Source organism: Macrobrachium rosenbergii, chromosome 20 (assembly GCF_040412425.1).
Source record: "Macrobrachium rosenbergii isolate ZJJX-2024 chromosome 20, ASM4041242v1, whole genome shotgun sequence".
Lineage (NCBI taxonomy): Eukaryota > Metazoa > Arthropoda > Malacostraca > Decapoda > Palaemonidae > Macrobrachium > Macrobrachium rosenbergii.
Window position 1 is genome coordinate 48,365,268 of NC_089760.1, and position 19,451 is coordinate 48,384,718.

At 40.3% G+C, this 19,451-nt stretch overlaps 1 protein-coding gene across 1 annotated transcript in view; it reads left to right on the forward strand.

The window, feature by feature from the left end:
* LOC136849338 (ubiquitin-protein ligase E3B) overlaps positions 1-19,451 on the forward strand; it is a 961,194-nt gene that overhangs the window by 838,072 nt on the left and 103,671 nt on the right. Inside the window, exons 18-19 of the mRNA XM_067122699.1 lie at positions 968-1,132; positions 16,786-16,885. Coding sequence (XP_066978800.1) covers positions 968-1,132; positions 16,786-16,885 — 265 coding nt within the window. The remainder of the gene's footprint in view (positions 1-967; positions 1,133-16,785; positions 16,886-19,451) is intronic.

A 19,451-nucleotide genomic window follows, 5' to 3' on the forward strand; every position in this document is an offset into this window, starting at 1 on the left:
TGAGTAGCAGAGTTAATTGCTGGTGATAACCTAACACAAGAAACTTGGCACAGGAACATAAAATTAGAACGTCACCATGTAACATTGAGTCACACACACATACCTAAAGCATACATGATCATGAAGACCTAACTGTTGTCGACTCATCTCCATTAGCACTTCTCATAAAAAGATTGCCAAGAATGCCAGCTCAAAGTGAGATAAATGAAGTCCAGGATCCACAGGCCATGCTTAGACTAAGACTAAAATCTCAAGATCAGTATGCAGAAAATTAGGGCCCTTTCTCTACTTGTTCATTTTAAAAGCAAACTTATTATTATTAAATGATTAGAAAGGTAATAGGTTTGTAGTAAAGGAACAAAAAATATTATTTTGTGATTACAGAGCAAGAAACTAACCATTTTGCATTGTTGGTGTTTTAAGATTTAGGGATCTCTCTGTGTAAGGAATTTATAATTTGATTATTACAAGACCTTTATAGTTCAGTGATTCTAATAAAAGAGTATCACTTTTTTTTCTGACCACATTTATATTCTTGTTAAGAATAGCTGATGCTAATCCTTTTCCTTTTCAGTGTCAGTATTTAATATCCAGAGGTAACTGTTGTTGAAAGTCTAAGGACCTCTCCATGTAATAAATTCAGTATTTGTTTGTTACAAGAGTTTTTATTGTGAAGATCCAAATAAAAGAGGAACTTTGGTTTCTCTTAAATTTTTAAACCACAATTCTGTGTGTTCAGAATAATTGATACTAATCTCCTTTCTGCTTCAGTTTTAATGAGTGATATTGGGAGATAATTGTTGGTGTTTAATGCTTATGAATCTCTAATAAATTTTTAATTTGATTATTACAAGGGTTTATAGTGTAAAGATTATATTTAAAAAAAAAAGAACTTTAGTTTTTTGTATATTTCAAACCATAATTGTATAGTTTGATGATAGCTAATTGTAAAGTACTTCCATTTCAGTTTCAGCGTTTGATATCTGGAGATAATGTTGCTGTAGACCTGAAAGATCTTCGCCGCCACACACAGTATTATGGAGGATTTCATGATAAACACCGTGTTGTTTGTTGGCTGTGGGATATCCTTGAGAAGGATTTCAAGGAAGAGGAAAGGGCTCTTTTCTTAAAGGTGTGTACATTGTATTTATACAAAGAAATCTTTATTGGCTGTGTGTATAAGTATCCATATAAAGCTCTGGGTCCAAGTTTGAAGCTGAGTGAGTAGTAGGTGGCAGGCAAGACCCCCACTAAGAGGAAAGATATTTAATAGTCATTTCTGGGCTCGACCTGTGTCACCCAGTGAAATGGTTCCAATAGCACACATTTCTAGGCATAAATATTGCTAAATATACCAGAGAAAAAGCTATCCATAATGCCAGGGTTACTACCCCTGGATCGATCACCACAATGGTGTCGGTATGCACTAAGGGGTGAGTGGTAGCCACTATCACAGATGATTCGCCCAACAGATTTCTCCATTCTCAAAGCCCCCAACATGGGTGGGCCGATCCACCCATTACCTTCCGCTTGCTGCCACCTACCACTCGCGCCCGCCATCTTCATTCCAAAATCTAGCACAAACACGTGAACACCGTGTCTCTTTTTTCTTCGTGATTTTGATCCATTTACAGCTTTAATCATGTCATCCCACAAGGATTTCACACCATCTAAGTTGAGTACTTTATCTGGTTGGTTTGTTAAACGTGAGAGGCACAGTATTTATGAACTGTATGTAAAATATGTTTACCAGGTGCACAGCCGAACGTAGGCCATGCTTGTCTCTGTTGCGTTTTCGACCTTCAGTCTCCGCATTATCGTTAGCAGAACGAAATTCTGCTAGATACTTTCCATTTACTCCATTTCGTTTTTTGGAGCATATTTTGGAGAAATTACCATGTCGCTGGTTTAGAGGCAAAGGAACTTTTGTATCATGGCTTGAGCTAGGCTCAACTTTTTCTGATCATAGATTTTGAGTCTTTTTATTAGTTTCCTTTCCTCCACCAGCGAGTTGGTACCTTCTCGATGGTGTTATTATTATTATCATGATTATAGCTAATGTGTATAAGGATGGATGACATGTCCATTCCTGGATTAGTTTATGCATGTGATTCGGCGTCAGAGGTAGGCCATCTTGTACCTAATGTTACCTACGAATGATTTTCGGGTTCCTTCTCTGCCACCGAATCATTTATGTTTATATATATAATCTTTAGGCTAACCCACATCATGGGTGGTTAACATTATATTTTATATTATTTGCTCTAATAACAAGGTTGGTTTTTAATTCTATCATTTGGTAGTTACTAGCCTAGCCTACCTGCCCAGGCCGTGATACGGTTTTGGAGGGTTAGGCTAGGCATGACTTGCGCTCTTACACGATGCTCAGGCTTCCTAGCTCACCTGACCAGGCCGTTTTACGGTTTTGGAGGGTGAAGTTAGGCTAGTGAGAGAGTTCCTCATTCACACTTAGCCCACCTGACCAGGCTGTTAGGTTTTGGAGGGTGAGGTTAGGCTAGTGAGAGAGTTCCTCATTCACACTTAGCCCACCTGGCCAGGCCGTTAGGTTTTGGAGGGTGAGGTTAGAATAGTGAGAGGGCTCCTCAATTCATACCTTGCCACCTGACCAGGCCGATTCGGTTTTGGAGGGTGAGGCTAGATTAATACGAAGGTTCTTCTCTCCCCACACCTGTAGCGCTCATCCTAGCCTTCCTGACCAGACCAAAAAGTTTTGGTTTTGGAAGGTAGGCTAGGAACAGGAGGTTATGCTCCGGCTTTTTCGTGTATTTAGCCTAGTCCTTCTTTACCTGAACGATTAGAATCTGGCGACGCTGCCTGGGCGACATCCTCGTAAGAGGAAAGCCGATCGCTTGCGCTCGGCACCTCCGTATAGGAGGTTGTACTCGGCTTCTCGGAGGGTGCATCCACCTGACCGGTCGCTGTTCCGTCGGGTTTCCGCCACTCACCTACCTTTCCCGTGAAAGCAAATAAGAGTTACGATATGATAGATTTAGTTGTTTTTAAAGTACTTTGTGTTTACCGCCTGCTTGAGGCGGCGGAATCTCCGCCAGACTAGTCGGATCTCTCGTTTGTTATTGTCCATTTAACCACTCCGGTGGGTATGGTTTCCGGCATGTTTTACAGTTTCCATTATTTGGTTACTGCCCTGGGCGATTTGAGAGATGGGCTATATGCGAACACTCTATTTCGCTCAATTTACGCCGATTCCATATTATGTGACACAATGAGATTTCTGCGACAAGTCACGGCGGAGTAACATAGAGTGCTTGCTTGTAACTAAAATATTAGTTAACCATTGCGTAGCATAAATCTGTTTTAAATAGACTTTTGCTGCCGGACTCAGTTCAGGCGGGTCTTGCCTTGATGATACTCATGTACCATCATCCATAATCTTGTTAAGATAGACTTTTGCCGCCGGACTTAGTTCCGGCGGGTCTTGCCCTGATGATACTCATGTACCGTCATTCCACTTACAGATGGTACGTTGTCAGGAGCAAGGGTGCACGGCCGTCCTCCAACAACCCTGCGGACACGAGGTGTGCCGCTCGCACTCCAGCTGCGCGGTGCATGTTGGGGACCTGGTCGTTTGGCACCCAGACGGCTGTGAGATATGTTACGCTTTTTACAAGCTGGTAACAGATGAGTCGGTAAGTGACAAGAGACTGCTAACCTTTAGTCCCTTTTGATGTTAATAACTCACATGGATATATGCGATAAAAAATTGGAAGTTCCGGCTGCTCAAGAATATTTTTAGCAAGGCCTATCTTCTCTTTCAGTCTAACCAAGCAATCCGAGCCTCTTCGCTGTCGACCCTGAAGACCTGGGTCGGCGGATTTGGGAGAAATGTTGCGTCTGGCCACCCCTACGTACTGTCGGAGGAGATTTGCAATCTCCTCTATCCGAATGCTCGGATCTCCGCCACAGTACCGAAGGACGTGGCCGCCCCACTCATTGCGAGGATCAGGGAGGAGACGCAGCCCCCAGAAGACGAAAATCTGTGCGAAGAGGTGACGGAATAGGTAGCAGCCATCAACATCCACATCAAGCCGTTGAGCGTAGATGACCATCAGGTAGAAGGTAGGGCGGTAAGTGAGGCAGGTGGAAGTAGCGGAATTAGATCACTTTTAGTTAGTTCACCATCTTCGTCCTCTTCTTTTCAAGGATTTTCCAAGTCAGCTATCCTTGGGGACAGATCTTGGTCTGTTATCCCCAAGGTGAAATCTCTGAAGAAGGACTTACCCAAGTCTTCTAGACCTCAAAGGTCTAATCCGCCAGCTCCCTCTAGGTCGTCACTGGCTCCCAAACCAGTGACGTCCTTAAGTAAGGCTACTCCCCTGTCTAAGGGGTCGAGGACCAGAGTCTCGAAGGCTAAGCCCCCACAGCCTAGCTTCGACTCTGAGGCTTTCGTCGACCTGCTGATGCAGAGGATCGACTCTAAGGTTGAAGCTCGGCTACAAGATCTCTCGTCTCAGCTTGTCACAAGCTTAGAGACCTCCGGACAGTCAGTGGTGTCATTGGCACAGAGGATGCAGGCCCAGGAAAGCTTGCTCTCCGGATTCATCCAATCCGGAGCAGTACAGCAGTCACATGTTGTCCCGGATGCTTCCAGACTGCCCCCCTTTGATAAGGGGAACCTGTGGCGGCTGGCCCTGCATGCCCCCCTGCATGAAGGTGCACTGACCATAGAGGGATTGGGCACTCGTCGTCTGGAAGAACTAGAGTTCTTTCTGGCCAACCTAGTGCCTCCCTATCCAGGCTTTGCCAGGTTAACTGAGGAAGCCTGGATTAGATCCGATAAGGTCCCTAAAGAAACGGTCATCTTTCCTAGGGACCAAGCTCAATCCACCCTGATGCGCGCTCTCACTGACTGGGAGTGCAAGAACACGAAACTTACTCCCTTTAAAGGAAGTTTCACGATGTTCTCTGTAGGGGACTCTATCCCGACCCCCTGCACTACTAAGATTGCAGAGCTGACCCTTCAGGCTGGGATAGAGGGCAAACCCATACCTCAACTCTGGGAGACAGATCCTACTTCTCTTCTCTTCCCCGGAGATTCGGAATGTTGGGTGGTAGCTCCGGCAACGTTACGGTAGGGAAACTCGATCCCGAGTGTGCCTCCACCCTGTTCAGCGAGCAACTTCCCAGGATTCCGGATGCTCTGCTGAAGACGGAGTTTGAGACTAGATGCAGGTTGAGTCGCTCCCTTCATTCCGTCACCATCTCAGAGGTAACTGCATTAGCCTATACAGACGAACCTCTGTTTCAGGTCCTCACAAAGTCATTACATGTATTGGCATCCTTCCAATCGGACCTTTATGACTTTGTGGTCGCGAGGCAGAACTGCCGAAAGCACATCTTTGCCAACGCCACCATCAGGCATGAGCCCAATAGACTCATGAAGAGCTCTATCTGGGGACCTAACCTCTTCCCAGAGGATGTTAATAATGTCCTGGCAGAGGCAACCAGAGCGAACCAGAGTCTTCGCTCTTGCTGGGGTCTTCCTTTCAAAAGGAAGTCCTCTGAGACCTCCGGACCTCAACCTAAGGAAAGGAAGAGGTTCAGGAGATTCCAGAACTATCGGAAGCCTCAGGCTCAGACTGTGCTTCAGGTGGTACCGGTCTCACAGATCGGACAGCCTTCCACATCTAAGGCACAGCCTCAGCCGCAGTACGTACTGATGCAGCCGGCTCAGCAAGCTTCAGCTCCGCCAGCCTTCGTGACGTCCCCAGCTTTCAACGCCTCGTTTGAAAACCAAGGGGCGTTTCGGGGATACAGTAGACATGCGAGGGGTAGTAGAGCCAGAGCCGCCTACAGAGGTAGAGCAGCGTCCAGACCTCTCTCGCGTGGAAGAGGAGCCCGAGGAGGCTGAGGGAGTAAGACCTCTTCCAATCAATGAGCCTCCTCAGGTAGGCGGGAGATTGTATCTCTTCTGGGACCATTAGACCTTCAGTCCATGGGCCCACAGCATAATTTCAAAAGGTCTGGGATGGAGCTGGAGCAGAGGGCCTCCTCCGCCAGTCAGATTCCATCAACCTCCATCCAAAGAATTACTGGACTATGCAAAAGACCTCCTGCAAAAGAAGGCATTAAAGAAAGTCAGGCACTTGAAATTTCAAGGCTGTCTGTTCAGTGTCCCAAAGAAAGACTCAGACAAGCAAAGAGTAATTCTAGACTTGTCTCGTCTCAACTTATACATACAATGTGACAAGTTTCACATGCTTACAATCTCGCAAGTACGGACCCTACTTCCCGTGGGGCCGTCACCACCTCTATAGATCTTTCAGACGCATACTATCACGTCCCGATTGCGAGAAATTTCTCTCCTTACCTAGGGTTCAGACTAGGAAAACAAGCATACTCGTTCAGAGTCATGCCATTCGGGCTCAACATAGCGCCCAGAATATTTACCAAACTGGCAGAGACAGTAGTCCAAGAACTACAGGCTCAAGGGATTATGCTGGCCGCATACCTGGATGATTGGATAATATGGGCATCCAACGCCAAGGAATGTCGAAAAGCAACAATAACAGTAATCAACTTCCTGGAATACTTGGGATTCCAAATAAACAGGAAGAAATCCCGTCTAGTTCCGGCTGCTCAATTTCAGTGGTTGGGAATCCAATGGGACCTAAACACACACAAACTGTCTCTTCCGCCAGCCAAAAGGAAGGAAATAGCCAAAGCTACCAGGCAGTTCCTCAAGAACAAAATAGCCTCTAGTCGTACCCAGGAAAGAGTTCTAGGCTCTCTTCAGTTCGCTTCGGTAACAGATTTGTTACTAAAAGCCAGACTGAAGGATATAAACAGGGTATGGCGGAAACGAGCCAACAGCAGAAACAGAGACAAGGTGTCTCTAATTCCGCTGGTATTGAAGAAAAGGCTTCGACCATGGTCGACAGTCAAGAGTTTGGCAAGGTCAGTGCCTCTTCAATTTCCCCCTCCATCGCTAGTGATCCATACGGATGCTTCCCTAAGCGGATGGGGAGGATATTCCCAACACAAGAAAATTCAAGGAACATGGTCGACAGTATTCCGCCAGTTCCATCTCAACATTCTAGAGGCAATGGCAGTTTTTCTAACATTAAAGAAACTACGTCCAGCCAGACAGATTCACATTAGACTGGTGCTGGACAGTGCAGTAGTTGTACATTGCCTAAACAGAGCCATATCAATCAAGTAATGATTGCAATTTTCTCTCTGGCAAGGAAACATCTTTGGCACCTGTCAGCTACCCACCTGGCAGGTGTTCGAAATGTCATTGCAGATTCTCTATCCAGGACAACTCCGCTGGAGTCGGAATGGTCCTTGGACAAGGCATCGTTCGAGTGGATTTGTCTTCAGGTACCGGGTCTCCAGGTAGACCTGTTTGCTACAGAGAGCAACCACAAGCTTCCGTGTTACGTTGCTCCCAATCTAGACCCTCTAGCTCATTCCATAGATGCGATGTCAATCGACTGGAACAGATGGCAAAGGATCTATGTGTTTCCACCAATAAGCATACTGATGAAAGTTTTACACAAACTCAGATCATTCAAAGGTCAAGTAGCACTTGTGGCACCCAACTGGCCGAAGAGCAATTGGTTTCCTCTTCTACTGGAGTTGAAGCTCCGGCACAAACAGATTCCCAATCCAAGATTGACACAAGTAGTGCAAACTCGGACTGTGTCAGCTTCCTCAAGAATTCTGAGTGCCCTAGCTTTATGGACTTCATGAAGTTTGCAGCTCTGAAAGATGCTAACATTGACCCTCTTAATACACTGTTCATAGAATCAGATAAGAGGGAATCTACACTTAGACAATATGACTCAGCAGTTAAAAAGTTAGCATTATTTCTAAGGGAATCTGAAGCTCAGAAAATGACCACGAATCTAGCAATCTCTTTCTTCAGATCATTATTTGAGAAAGGACTTGCCACTAGTACTATTACTACAACAAAATCTGCTTTAAGGAAAATATTTTTACATGGCTTTAATATTAACCGTACAGACACATATTTTTCGTCAATTCCTAAAGCATGTGCTCGCCTTAGACCAGCAATCCGTCCACACACGGTTTCCTGGTTCTTAAATGATGTACTTAAATTGGCATCAGACACTGATAACGAATTATGTACATACCCGAGTCTGTTAAGGAAGACGTTATTTTTAGTAAGTCTAGCCTCAGGGGCTAGAATTTCTGAACTATCTGGTCTCTCTAGAGAACCAAATCATGTTGATTTCCTCCCATCAGGAGAAGTTCTGTTGTCTCCGGATCCCAGATTTCTAGCAAAGAATGAGGATCCACAAAATAGATGGTCTCCTTGGAAGATTATTCCCCTTCCACAGGATCTATCTTTATGTCCAGTTAACACTTTAAAAGCTTATTTAAATAGAACTTCTAAAAGAACTTCAGGCCCTCTTTTTGTTATGGAAAATGGGGGTACCATTTCCTTAAAGGCCATCAGGCAACAAATTCTTTATTTTATTAAACAGGCTAACCCGGATTCAGTACCTCGGGTACATGATATTCGGGCGGTAGCCACCTCAGCTAATTATTTTCACAATATGAATTTTGATGACCTTAAGGGGAGCGCACGCTTACATAGAAATAATGCTCCGATTTTTATGGAATTTTTATATGTTATACATATATATAAGGTGATGTTCCAGGAAAAATTTGAGAGTGATCGGATGATTATTTTGGATTTTATTAAAAAATAAAAATAAATAAAAAAATTAAAAATGATTCACCTCCTTCATTTTTAGAGCTATTTGCAATGCGGCTTCATACACAGAAAGTATATCACAGTATGAAAAAAATACTGGGAAGAGTTTTTTCTACTTTTTTTTTTTTTTTTTGGATGGGGCGAGGGGGATTTTCCCCCCAAATTTGTATAATTTGATTATCACCGGTTCCTCGTCAACCTAAGAAAAAATCTAGCCCCAAACAAATATTCGTCTTTCTTTCCTCTTTCCAATGGTATATTTAACTTTAAAATTGGCCTAAAAATAAAAATGTAGTTTGCGTTTGAAGTGCAAAAAAGTGAAAACTGAGAAAAACGACCGTAAAGATCAACAAGTGGTTTTTGGCACTCGTGGAAAAAACTTACCTTAGAGCATTATTTTGGTTGATTTCTGGCTCCAGGTCACCCCCTTCCCTCTATAAAAAGGGGTATTATTCGCTCGAGGCGAGGGTATCATCAAGTACCACCTGACTCATTGTTGCCTTGTTTGAAACTAAGAAACTAGAAGTTTAGTAGCTACCAGGCTGATATTCTTGACTCATTTTTAGTCGTTTTTTTCACTTCTTTGGTCTTTTTGGTCTTTGGAGTTTGATTTTCAAGCCTTTTTGTCTCTCGAATGAAGAACTTCTTCTATACTTTCACTTGTGCCAAACAGATGTCTTAGCAAGTTGAATTTCTCATAGCCAAAGTTGTGTTCAATTTCCTCAATATTTATCTCACTCAATTGATGGTGCTGAGATTTTCCATTGCTAATTCGCTTTGCTGGGGCACTAACTGTAAACCGACACGATTGGCACTTCATTAAAATATCAGTATCCCATCTATTGGCAGAGAATTCGACCTGAACTTTACCCCTGCAATTTCCTACCTTGCACCTAATACGCGACACTATTTTATCTAACCAAGATTTGATATAATGAACTTGTCATCATATACTCCCTTTTCATCATCCTTTATTCATTTCATCAACTGTGAGTGTATTTTTGAAGGTGAAAGTATATAGATTGTATTTAGAGTTACTGGATGTAAAAAAAAGACAGCAAAAACACCGCAAATAGTGAAAAAATTGCTCAGAGTAAAAAGTGTCCCACCACCCGCTTTCAACGTATGGTGGCAACCCTGTCTCCTACCATGCATTCACCAAGGAACAAGCCATTGTTGTTGCCAGACACTGCCAGACGTAGGAGATAAGGTGATATAAAAATCAAAATAATGAATAAATTAGGCGAATAAAGGAAAAAATGACAATAGTCATTAGGAGCCAAACGTCAACCCTACCCTCACCGTGTGGGGGCGAAGGCCCAAAACCCCATCAATTTTAATATTTCGAAAAAATGCTTTGGTCACGTGATAACGAAAGGTGTTGCTCATGTCTTCTGGCCATTTAACAATTTTTTTTAAATTTCAAAAATATTCATAAAAAATCTAAGAGTGCGCTCCCCTTAAAAAGTATCTTCTTTGTTTTTAATGTGCATTTTTTTTCCCATTATTATATGGGGTAAGCACTATGCCTTCTTTTGAAGGACTTGGATTTGGCGGTGGGGTAGGCCATAGCCTCGATCGGCTGCCCTGCCTGACATCGCTTAGACCCCGGTAGCGAATGTGTACATGTTACCAAATCCCCAGCTCCCTTTCTCCCAGCAGCGAGGAGAACTGGGCGAGTAGGTTGACAGTTCGAGACGTGTGAGGTGTCTGTTATGTTTTAGAAGGTGTTGGAGTGGCTTTGTTTATGTGTGTATTAGTCTGTAACACCCATTTGCTTTCAGCAAACCTATCTGTTGATTACATACGTAATCCCGGGGTGTCTACACGGATAGCAAAGTGTCCACCTCTCTGACCGGTCGGCTGCGGTGATTGAACCCTCGCCATAGACTTCTATGAAGTCTGAGGTTGCTGCTTCTGCCAACCGAGCCATCGAGGCTCCGATGACCTTAAAAAGTATACGGGCTGGAAATCACCAACAGTATTTAAACGCCACTATCTTCAGTCCTTAGAGGCTCTTAAATATTCCACTGTAGCTGCAGGAAGTATTGTTCCTCCTGGCCCAGCTCAAGACTAGTATATAACTTGTTTATCCTTGTTGTAATGTAATTCTTGATTAAATTACCTATTGGTATATTCTCTCGCCTACCTGCCTCGCTTGCTTACCCTGCTTTCTAGCCTTTTAGGTCAGGTCTGCTTCATAGCCTGACTCCTGCCTGTAACATTGAGATCCTGTTTTTAAGGCATAATCTGTTTAGCTTTAAGTATCTTGGTGTTGGTTATTTGGTATTTTTAGGCTATGTGCCTTATAGTTTTTTAATTATATTTTGAACTCTATAATTTGGGGTTATTAAAACTAAGTATTGTTCTCTTAGCTTTATTTAGCTCCATTAAGGTAATCCTTTAGATGGTACCACCAAGCTATTGTATGGCTGATTCTCTTTTACTATTTCACTGGGTGACACAGGTCGAGCCCAGAAAAATGATTTTGACAACGGAAAAATCTATTTCTGGGGGAAGACCTATGTCACCCAGTGACCCATCCCTATACTTCCTTTCCCACCCGGATAGCATACCAAGCTTGGATGGTGCTAATTTTGGGATGAAGATGGCGGGCGCGAGTGGTAGGTGGCAGCAAGCGGAAGGTAATGGGTGGATTGGCCCACCCATGTTGGGGGCTTTGAGAATGGAGAAATCTGTTGGGCGAAGCATCTGTGATAGTGGCTACCACTCACCCCTTAATGCATACCGACACCATTGTGGTGATCGATCCAGGGGTAGTAACCCTGGCATTATGGATAGCTTTTTCTCTGGTATATTTAGCAATATTTATACCTAGAAATGTGTGCTATTGGAACCATTTCACTGGGTGACACAGGTCTTCCCCCAGAAATAGATTTTTCCGTTGTCAAAATCCTTTTTTTTTTTTTTAGGTTATCACTCATTCTCTTCATATTTTAAACCTCTTTGGTTTCTTGTGCTTACCATTTTGAAAGTGTAATATCCCTTTATAAAGTCATTTGTGGAGGAGAGTTGGTTGATACACAGTGAGATTTCAGCCTTAGTTAGTTTGTCTAGTCTGTTGGGAAGGCAACAAGGCAAAAATTACAAGTTTGGAATAACAAAAACTGCTGTTGTGATTTCCATTAGTATTGTAAGTTACTTTCATATTAAAACTTTTAATAAACGTCAGTGGTTACCATCTTAGATATATGAAGACTGTAGGTTCTTGGTCACGGGATGAAGTAGATCTTCATATAAGTTAGCTGGAACTTATAAACAAAAATTACCAGCATATTTTTCTCCAACCTTAGAGGCAGCATTGTAGGAGAAGAATGTGCAAATGTCTTCGTGAGATGTAGATAGAACCTTTTATCTCTTTAGGCTGACAGACAAATTTTCATCATGGACTGACTGGATTGCTCCCCAGAAGATGGATAAGGATGGCACTTACTACCTTCAACAAACTGACACCTTCCCAGGCGTATGATACGGTCTATCTATGAGTTTGGGCCAGTCCCAGGGTATGCACAGTACACATGATCATTTGCTTTTATACCAAGAAGGCAGTTTACACCCCTTGCCTTTCTGATCTTTATATTGTAGTTATCTTCAAAGCAAGGGTGTACTGTTAGCCAACACCTAGGCTACTTTGAACATCTTTGATAATCTTGTCTTGCTGCTAGGTGCTGATTACCTTCTCATCTTGGTATGAGTGCACCAGAGAATGGAAGGAACCACCTTCCTTTAGAGGGAGGCTGGAGTTGTCAGTTTTGGACTTCTTCCTGTCTGGACTTACAGAACTCTCTTCCCTGCCAAGTGATGGAGAGCAATGACTGTGGCTAACTTGGCTGTTTAATTTGGCACTGCTGACAAGTTGCCATTTCATTGATTCTTGGGAAGACAAAGATGTCAGCCATCGCTAGATGCTTGACATGATTGTTCACCTAATTGAGAAAGCATTACAGTATACAGTACATGTTCAGATGCCATGTTACATTGGGATGAACACATTACTGTAAAAGCCTCATATAAAACAAGCTTTTCCCTACTGTATACTGCTAGGTAGGTCATTAAAAAGAACATTCATAAGAAGTATTTGTCTTGTACGGTAAACCCCCCGTATTCACAGGGGATGCATACCACAACCCCACGAATAACTAAAACCCGCGAATACTTAGAACCCTTCTAAAAGCACTTAGAACTGCCTATTTTGATAGTTCAAACACACAAAAGACAACTAAAAATGCTTATACAGGTTTTATCCTACTTACGATGGGGTTAGGTTCTAAAAAACCCATCGTTTGTTGGAAAAAATGCATCTGGAATACAGCCTAGCCTCCATTAGGGTATTCAGTACCATGTACAGTATACAAATATGGTAGCCTAGCCTACACTATAAAGTATACTCTATATAGCATACATTGTATAGTAATTATTAATATCAGCTAATTCTTGAGGTTTATGCAGAGTGAGTTATGATAATTCAATACAAAGAGAAATTGAGTAACAAACAAGAATTAATTTACCCTACACTATGGTATATTGTGTACATATACGGTAGCCTATCCTACATTATACCGTACTCTATATTCACATATCGTATTATACAAACATCAACATAATGAATATGCATCTTTTCCATGGATCTTTTAAAATGTTATGCCTTAATTCACTCTATCCAATGATATTGTATATATTCTTATACAGGCAGTCCCTGGTTATTGGCAGGGTTCCGTTCCCAACAGTGTGATGACAACCAAAAATCGCCGCTAACCGAAAATCGGTGATAATAGCACTGGTCCCTGGTTAGCGGTGCCGATAACTGGTGATCAGCGCCGATAACTGGTTATCAACACCGATAACCGGTTATCAGCACCGATAACTGGTTATCAGCGACGAAAATCTGGTTATCGTTGTCGCTAGACAAGCGCCATAAAACCGGATCGCTGGTAACTGAGGCTGCCGATAACCAGGGACTGCCTCTATTGCTTTTGTAGTGTAAGTTGCAATCATAGCGATCAATGTTTTGGTTTGGAAATTTATTACGCGGTAAGTTTATTTCGCCGTATTTAACTCAGTTCAGAGTACTTTTCTTGCTTCTAGTTAGCGTAAATGAACCTCTAGATACTTTATTTATATGGGGCAAGGTATTTTTTGTTACACGAAGTGTTTTTAAGTTGAAATATAACTTGAATACGTCTCGTTGTGAAATTAGTTTAGCAATTTTTTTCGTTAATAGATGACGTTGGCCGTTTTGAGGGCTTTTGTTTTGTTTAAAAAAAAATCAAGATTCCGTTTGCTATTTTCACTTGATTTTATCATAATACAAGCTTTATGTATTTATCGCTTATCGGCGTAAAAATAGCAGTAATGTGTTCTTTCATGCCCAGTAGTTTTGATTAAAATACTTTCTCTCCAATTTTAATTACGGTCGAGTTTCATCCATGTTGCCGATGCCCGATAATTTATAGTCATTAGCAGCTTGAACATTGTTTTCTCAGTATATTTCCTTGCCGATCTTTTATCCATACCGAATACGGGTATAATGTAAAAATACATCAGTCCTATTCTACTGAACGTCATTTGTACTATAACTATGGTAATTGTCTTACCATACGATGGTTGAAATACAGGCAAAACATCTGTTGTTATCCGATTCGGTGATAAGCAGAACAACAGTTTCTTGTTTGGTTGTTTATGGCTGTATGCGTTTATGCAAGAGTATAATGTTACTAACGATACTTTTATCATTCTCTTTTACTTTTTTAACTAGAAAATGGGATAAAGAGGTGGAAGAAAAGAAGTTGGTCTATTGTAATTTGGTCTCTCTCACTGCCTGATTGTATGCTGCTGCCTGCACCTGCAGGAAATTTAAAAATATTTTATAAATATTGTTGTATCGGTATTAATTGCTTACATCATTGCAAAATCGAATTATCATAAGGTGATTTATCGTAACTTGAGCACTACCTGAGTATTTTAATAGTTTTATCACAAAAAGTGCATTTAGTCATGAAAAGGAGATAAAAATACAGTAGTTAGTGAATATTTCTCAGTGAAAAATACTGTGAATGGGCGAATTTTCAGCAAATAATACATATATATGTTCCGCAGAGAAATTTGCGAATAGGTGAGTCCGCGAATCGTGAGACCGCGAATATGGGGCGTTTACTGCAGTACACGACAATATTCTGGGAATACCTGAATGTTGACTTTATTGAAGACATCGATCTTGATTTACCAGGTGATTGTAGGTGCAGTACCATTACTTGCCACAGTATCTTGTCTTCAAAGATTTGGCCATATCACCCATGCTTATGGTCTCCAAGCTTGGGATAGCCAGTCCGTCATTCACTGTACTGACACTGGGGTAATCTTGCATCCTAATCTTGTGACACATAAATCAAGTTCTGAACAGATTTCTTGGCCTTCCTTTAGAATTGGTGTCCAGGAGGGTCATCATGCCTTTTCTGTCAGTATTTCCATCCTTGGTAACAAGAACTCAAGGAACCATGCAAGGTCACATTGATTCTCATGAAAAACTGTTTTCCTCTGGCAACAGCATCTGAGGCTTCACACAGCAGGTTGCCACACCCAGTGTGTATCATTTTCCAGTGATTCCCTTATGTTTATAGTTAGCCACCCCAATTCCTGTCCAAGAAGCTTCCCCAGAGTTTCTGCAGACCTTCACCTTCCCAATAGCCTCCTGTGTTCTCCTACAATGCCACCACTCAACCATAACCTGGAGTTGCTATTCAGTTATAATTATGATCATATTGGGAGACATTTTGTCAAATTTTAAAAAGAATTATATATGATTGAATGAAGTCTGTTGCCATATTTTGCGAGTAATTAAGGCTGCTTCAAAAAATAAGGATAGATTATCATTGATTATTGATTTGCCTTCTGGTCTTTTATGTAGATAAATCTATTTTCTTGTACAGAACTTTGTCATAATTGTCTGTATTATATTTCTCAGCTCCAGATGTCTGTTATTTCTTGCGCCATTGGACTGTGGAACAATCTCCCTGAGGATGATGTGCAATTAGAAAATCAGTAGTTCAAGCGAAGATGCAATGCATTACTGCCCTAAAACAATTCACCTTGTGTTTATATTTGTATCTATTGATTTATCTCTTCATTTATCCTTTTTCTTTCCTAAAAACTGATTTCTTCGTTGTATTTCCTACTGTATTATCTCCTGTAACTTCTTTCAAATAAATATCATATTCTTTTGAGGCTTGAATTTCAAGTCAGTGGCCTCTGTGAGCTTGTTCCATGTGAATAAGGGTGTATCTTCTGAATGATAATAATAATAACTATATATAAATTTAATCTGCAAGTATACAGGTATAAATTTAGAGCTTCGATTTCTTTTACATAGGAGATTACCAACTGTAGTATGCAAGTAAGTGTATGCCTGGAGTGATGCCGAGATTACTTGTATATAGTGAATGTTTGCTGAGTGTGTCCAAGGAGGAAAGCAGTTGAATCAGCAGAACTTTCAATGGGTCATAGTTATCCAGGCACTGGATAATAAACCAGTTTTCAGCACAGAAAGCTCTGCAAGCTGTGTAAACTGTGTAAGCTAAGAGTACCATCTCATATCCAGTTTTACATGATTCTGGGGACTTTTCTCTTTATTCCAAAGAATTATAAACATCAATTTCTTGTTACTCAATAGAAACTCCAGTAAATCAATGTGCATTAAATTATAAATTTTACATTAATTCATCAATAATTTATTTTCCATATAAAAACTATTGCAAATTGTAATTAATAAGAATAATATTTTATGTCTTATATATAAACTGTTGCTGCTGAGGTCCTCCATCATTCTTTCTAAATGGGAGCAAATGGATCAGCTGGAAAGCAGAACTTACTGCTTGATTGAAAGATGTGTGATATTGGTGTCTTACCTGAAATTGGGGTAACAAAATTATCATCTTTTCAGTAAACATGTAATAAGTAGACATCTTCAAATTTAGGTGCAGTTGTATAGTAAAGTAACAGTTTTTCTCTACTCAACAGTTGTTAAATTCACCTTTTCCTTTCAGTTTGTCACCAGTTGTTCAAAACCTCCACTGCTGGGATTTACTCACTTAGAGCCTCCTTTTTCTATTCGTTGTGTGGAAGTTGGTGATGATGAAGATACAGGTAAGAAGGGACATTGTTTGAGAGATGTAAGATGAGGAAAAAATATGCCCAAAATTGTGTTATTCTTATGAGTCTTAATGACTTAGAAAATGGTACACATTTAAAACAATTGCTGCAATATGATGGTTATTTTTACCTGTAAATGTTTAGAAATCAAGCTGATACAGATGTCTTAGTAAAAAAATTAGGACATACAAGGTAATCCACTTAATCATTATTACAAGCCAAGCTGCAACCCTAGTTGGAAAAGATGAGTGCTACAAACCCAAAAGCCTCATTAGAGAAAGCAGCCTAGCACAGAAAGGGAAGCTGAGAAGTATAGTATAGAAAATAAAAAGGAATAATAAAGAAAAACAAATTAACAAAATAAAAAGTAAAATAGACAAATACAGTAAATGTACTGTACTCTGAAGTGAGACATGTCGGCTTGCTGAACAAAGAAGCATTTGCATCAAGTTCGAACTTCTGGAGTCTTAGGGATCCAGTGAGAGTATTAACAATATCATGCAACATCATCATGCCACAATTTGCTTACAAGACGAATATAAATTTTAGGAAACTGTGTAGTATTGAATTTCATAAAAGAAAAGGTGAGACTTTTAGAATTAATGAAATACATATCAAGTACTACATGGTGAAAGGTATAGTATGTGAAGATCTCGATGCAAAGTATTGTTAGAATAAGGTAGCAGCAACCTCTTAGACTAAATCTGTAGCTGCTGTTTGTCCTCAAAGGAATTACTCTTAGGGTTACACCAGTCTTGATGAGCCCTGGTGGGACCGTGAGAGTACCTCCTTTGAGGACAAACAGTGTCTACACTATCAAAAATGCCTATGACTATGTTTCATTTAAAACAATGACTTTCTAACTCTGAAATAGAGAAATTGGGCTTCAAATTTTACATAATTTATATTCAATTTTCACATGCCTTTTTACATCCATAGAGATTTTTTAAAACTTTTTCTATTTTAAAAAGAATGAGCTTCCTAAGTTATATGGTAACAAAGTTATTGCTTTTAAAATTTGCAGAATGTCAGGTATATTGTACCAAATATTTCTTGTAATCAATATGAAAAACATTTTTTCATTTCACCCATCATGGGTTTAGCCTATGTGAGGTGCCCTTGAATATGCTTTCATTACTATTGGAGGGTAGTGCCATCATACCACCTCACATGGTGCACTAAGGGTGTTTGCAGTATGTAGCCCCTAGCTGAATTTTTTACTTTACTTCCATTCTTGCTTCCTTTCTTCAGTCTTGTTGTCCCACCTCTCTTGACTATGTACTGTACTGTATTCTTAGTGCAACCGTGGGATTTCTCTCATTTCCATCTTTAGATCCTTGTACAGTACTCATCTCCTTTATTTTCTGGATCTCTTTATCTTGCTCTTCAACCACTTGAACTCCCTCTTTTCACTGTTTTACTTTTTAAAATAGTGACATATTGAAAATTTTAAAAGTTATACGTTGGTGTTCAAAGCTTGCAAAAAATTCTAAATCCTTTACCTTTCGTGGTTTAAAAAAAATTGTGTCTATTATCTAATAAGTGTCACCTGAGAAGTTTTCATTTGGAAAAATATTAACATCTTATTTTATAACTAATAAGAAAGTTATTGAGTTTCCAAGCTTGCAGTACAGTATTTGCATTTTTCTAATGTAAAAAGAACACCAACTGCTATTAAAACACTACCCTGAATCACACAACATTTGGTTTAGTGCAAGACGAGTGTCTATTATTAAGCTTTTATTTAAAAAATACTTTCTATTGTAAAAGAAATTAGCAAAGTTAAATTACTATTTGAAATTTACAAAACTTCGAATGCACTTTGCTCCACTCTTTAAAGATGGTGCTTGACTTTGTTTTGCTTCTGGGCTCCTCACGTTTTTTGGAAAATCTTGAATGATGGAAAATCTTCTTTGGAATTTGCGAGGATTTTGATGAACTTATTGAATTTAATGGATTTTACAAAAACAGAAATGGATATGGATATATGGCATGACTACAGTGTTTCATTACAAACCGATCAGTCATAAACAGCCCACATTTGAAGCCTCCAGACACATTTACCATTGTGTTTTATAGACAAAGAAGCAGAACAGCTAAAAGCAGCTGTTCATGCAAGGATAACTTCGATACATGAGTAGGTAGTTAACTATCACTCTAAATGTTTTCCATGCGTATGGGTTGCCAACACAGTTGCAAGTAGCACCCCAGCATTTGCTTCAGCATTTGGAGTGAGTTTTCACTATAAACAATCATTTCAGTTTATTTTCACTTAATCATCAAAATTTAAATTCCTTTACATTTTTTTTCCAGAAAACGTATGTTAGTTCATAATTATGTTTTTCACTCTGTTTTGAGTTTGTCTCTTTTTTTGTACCTTTTTATATATACATTCATTACTAATTTTTATACTATCTACCCAACAAGTTGGACAGCAGTTAATGCTTAAGATGTGCTTTGCTAAGTAATGCCTGTTTGTATTGTGCACGAGTTATAGGAATTTTTCATTTGCTTATGTTTCGGTGTACACACGTTTTAATATACATTTGATGCCCTACTT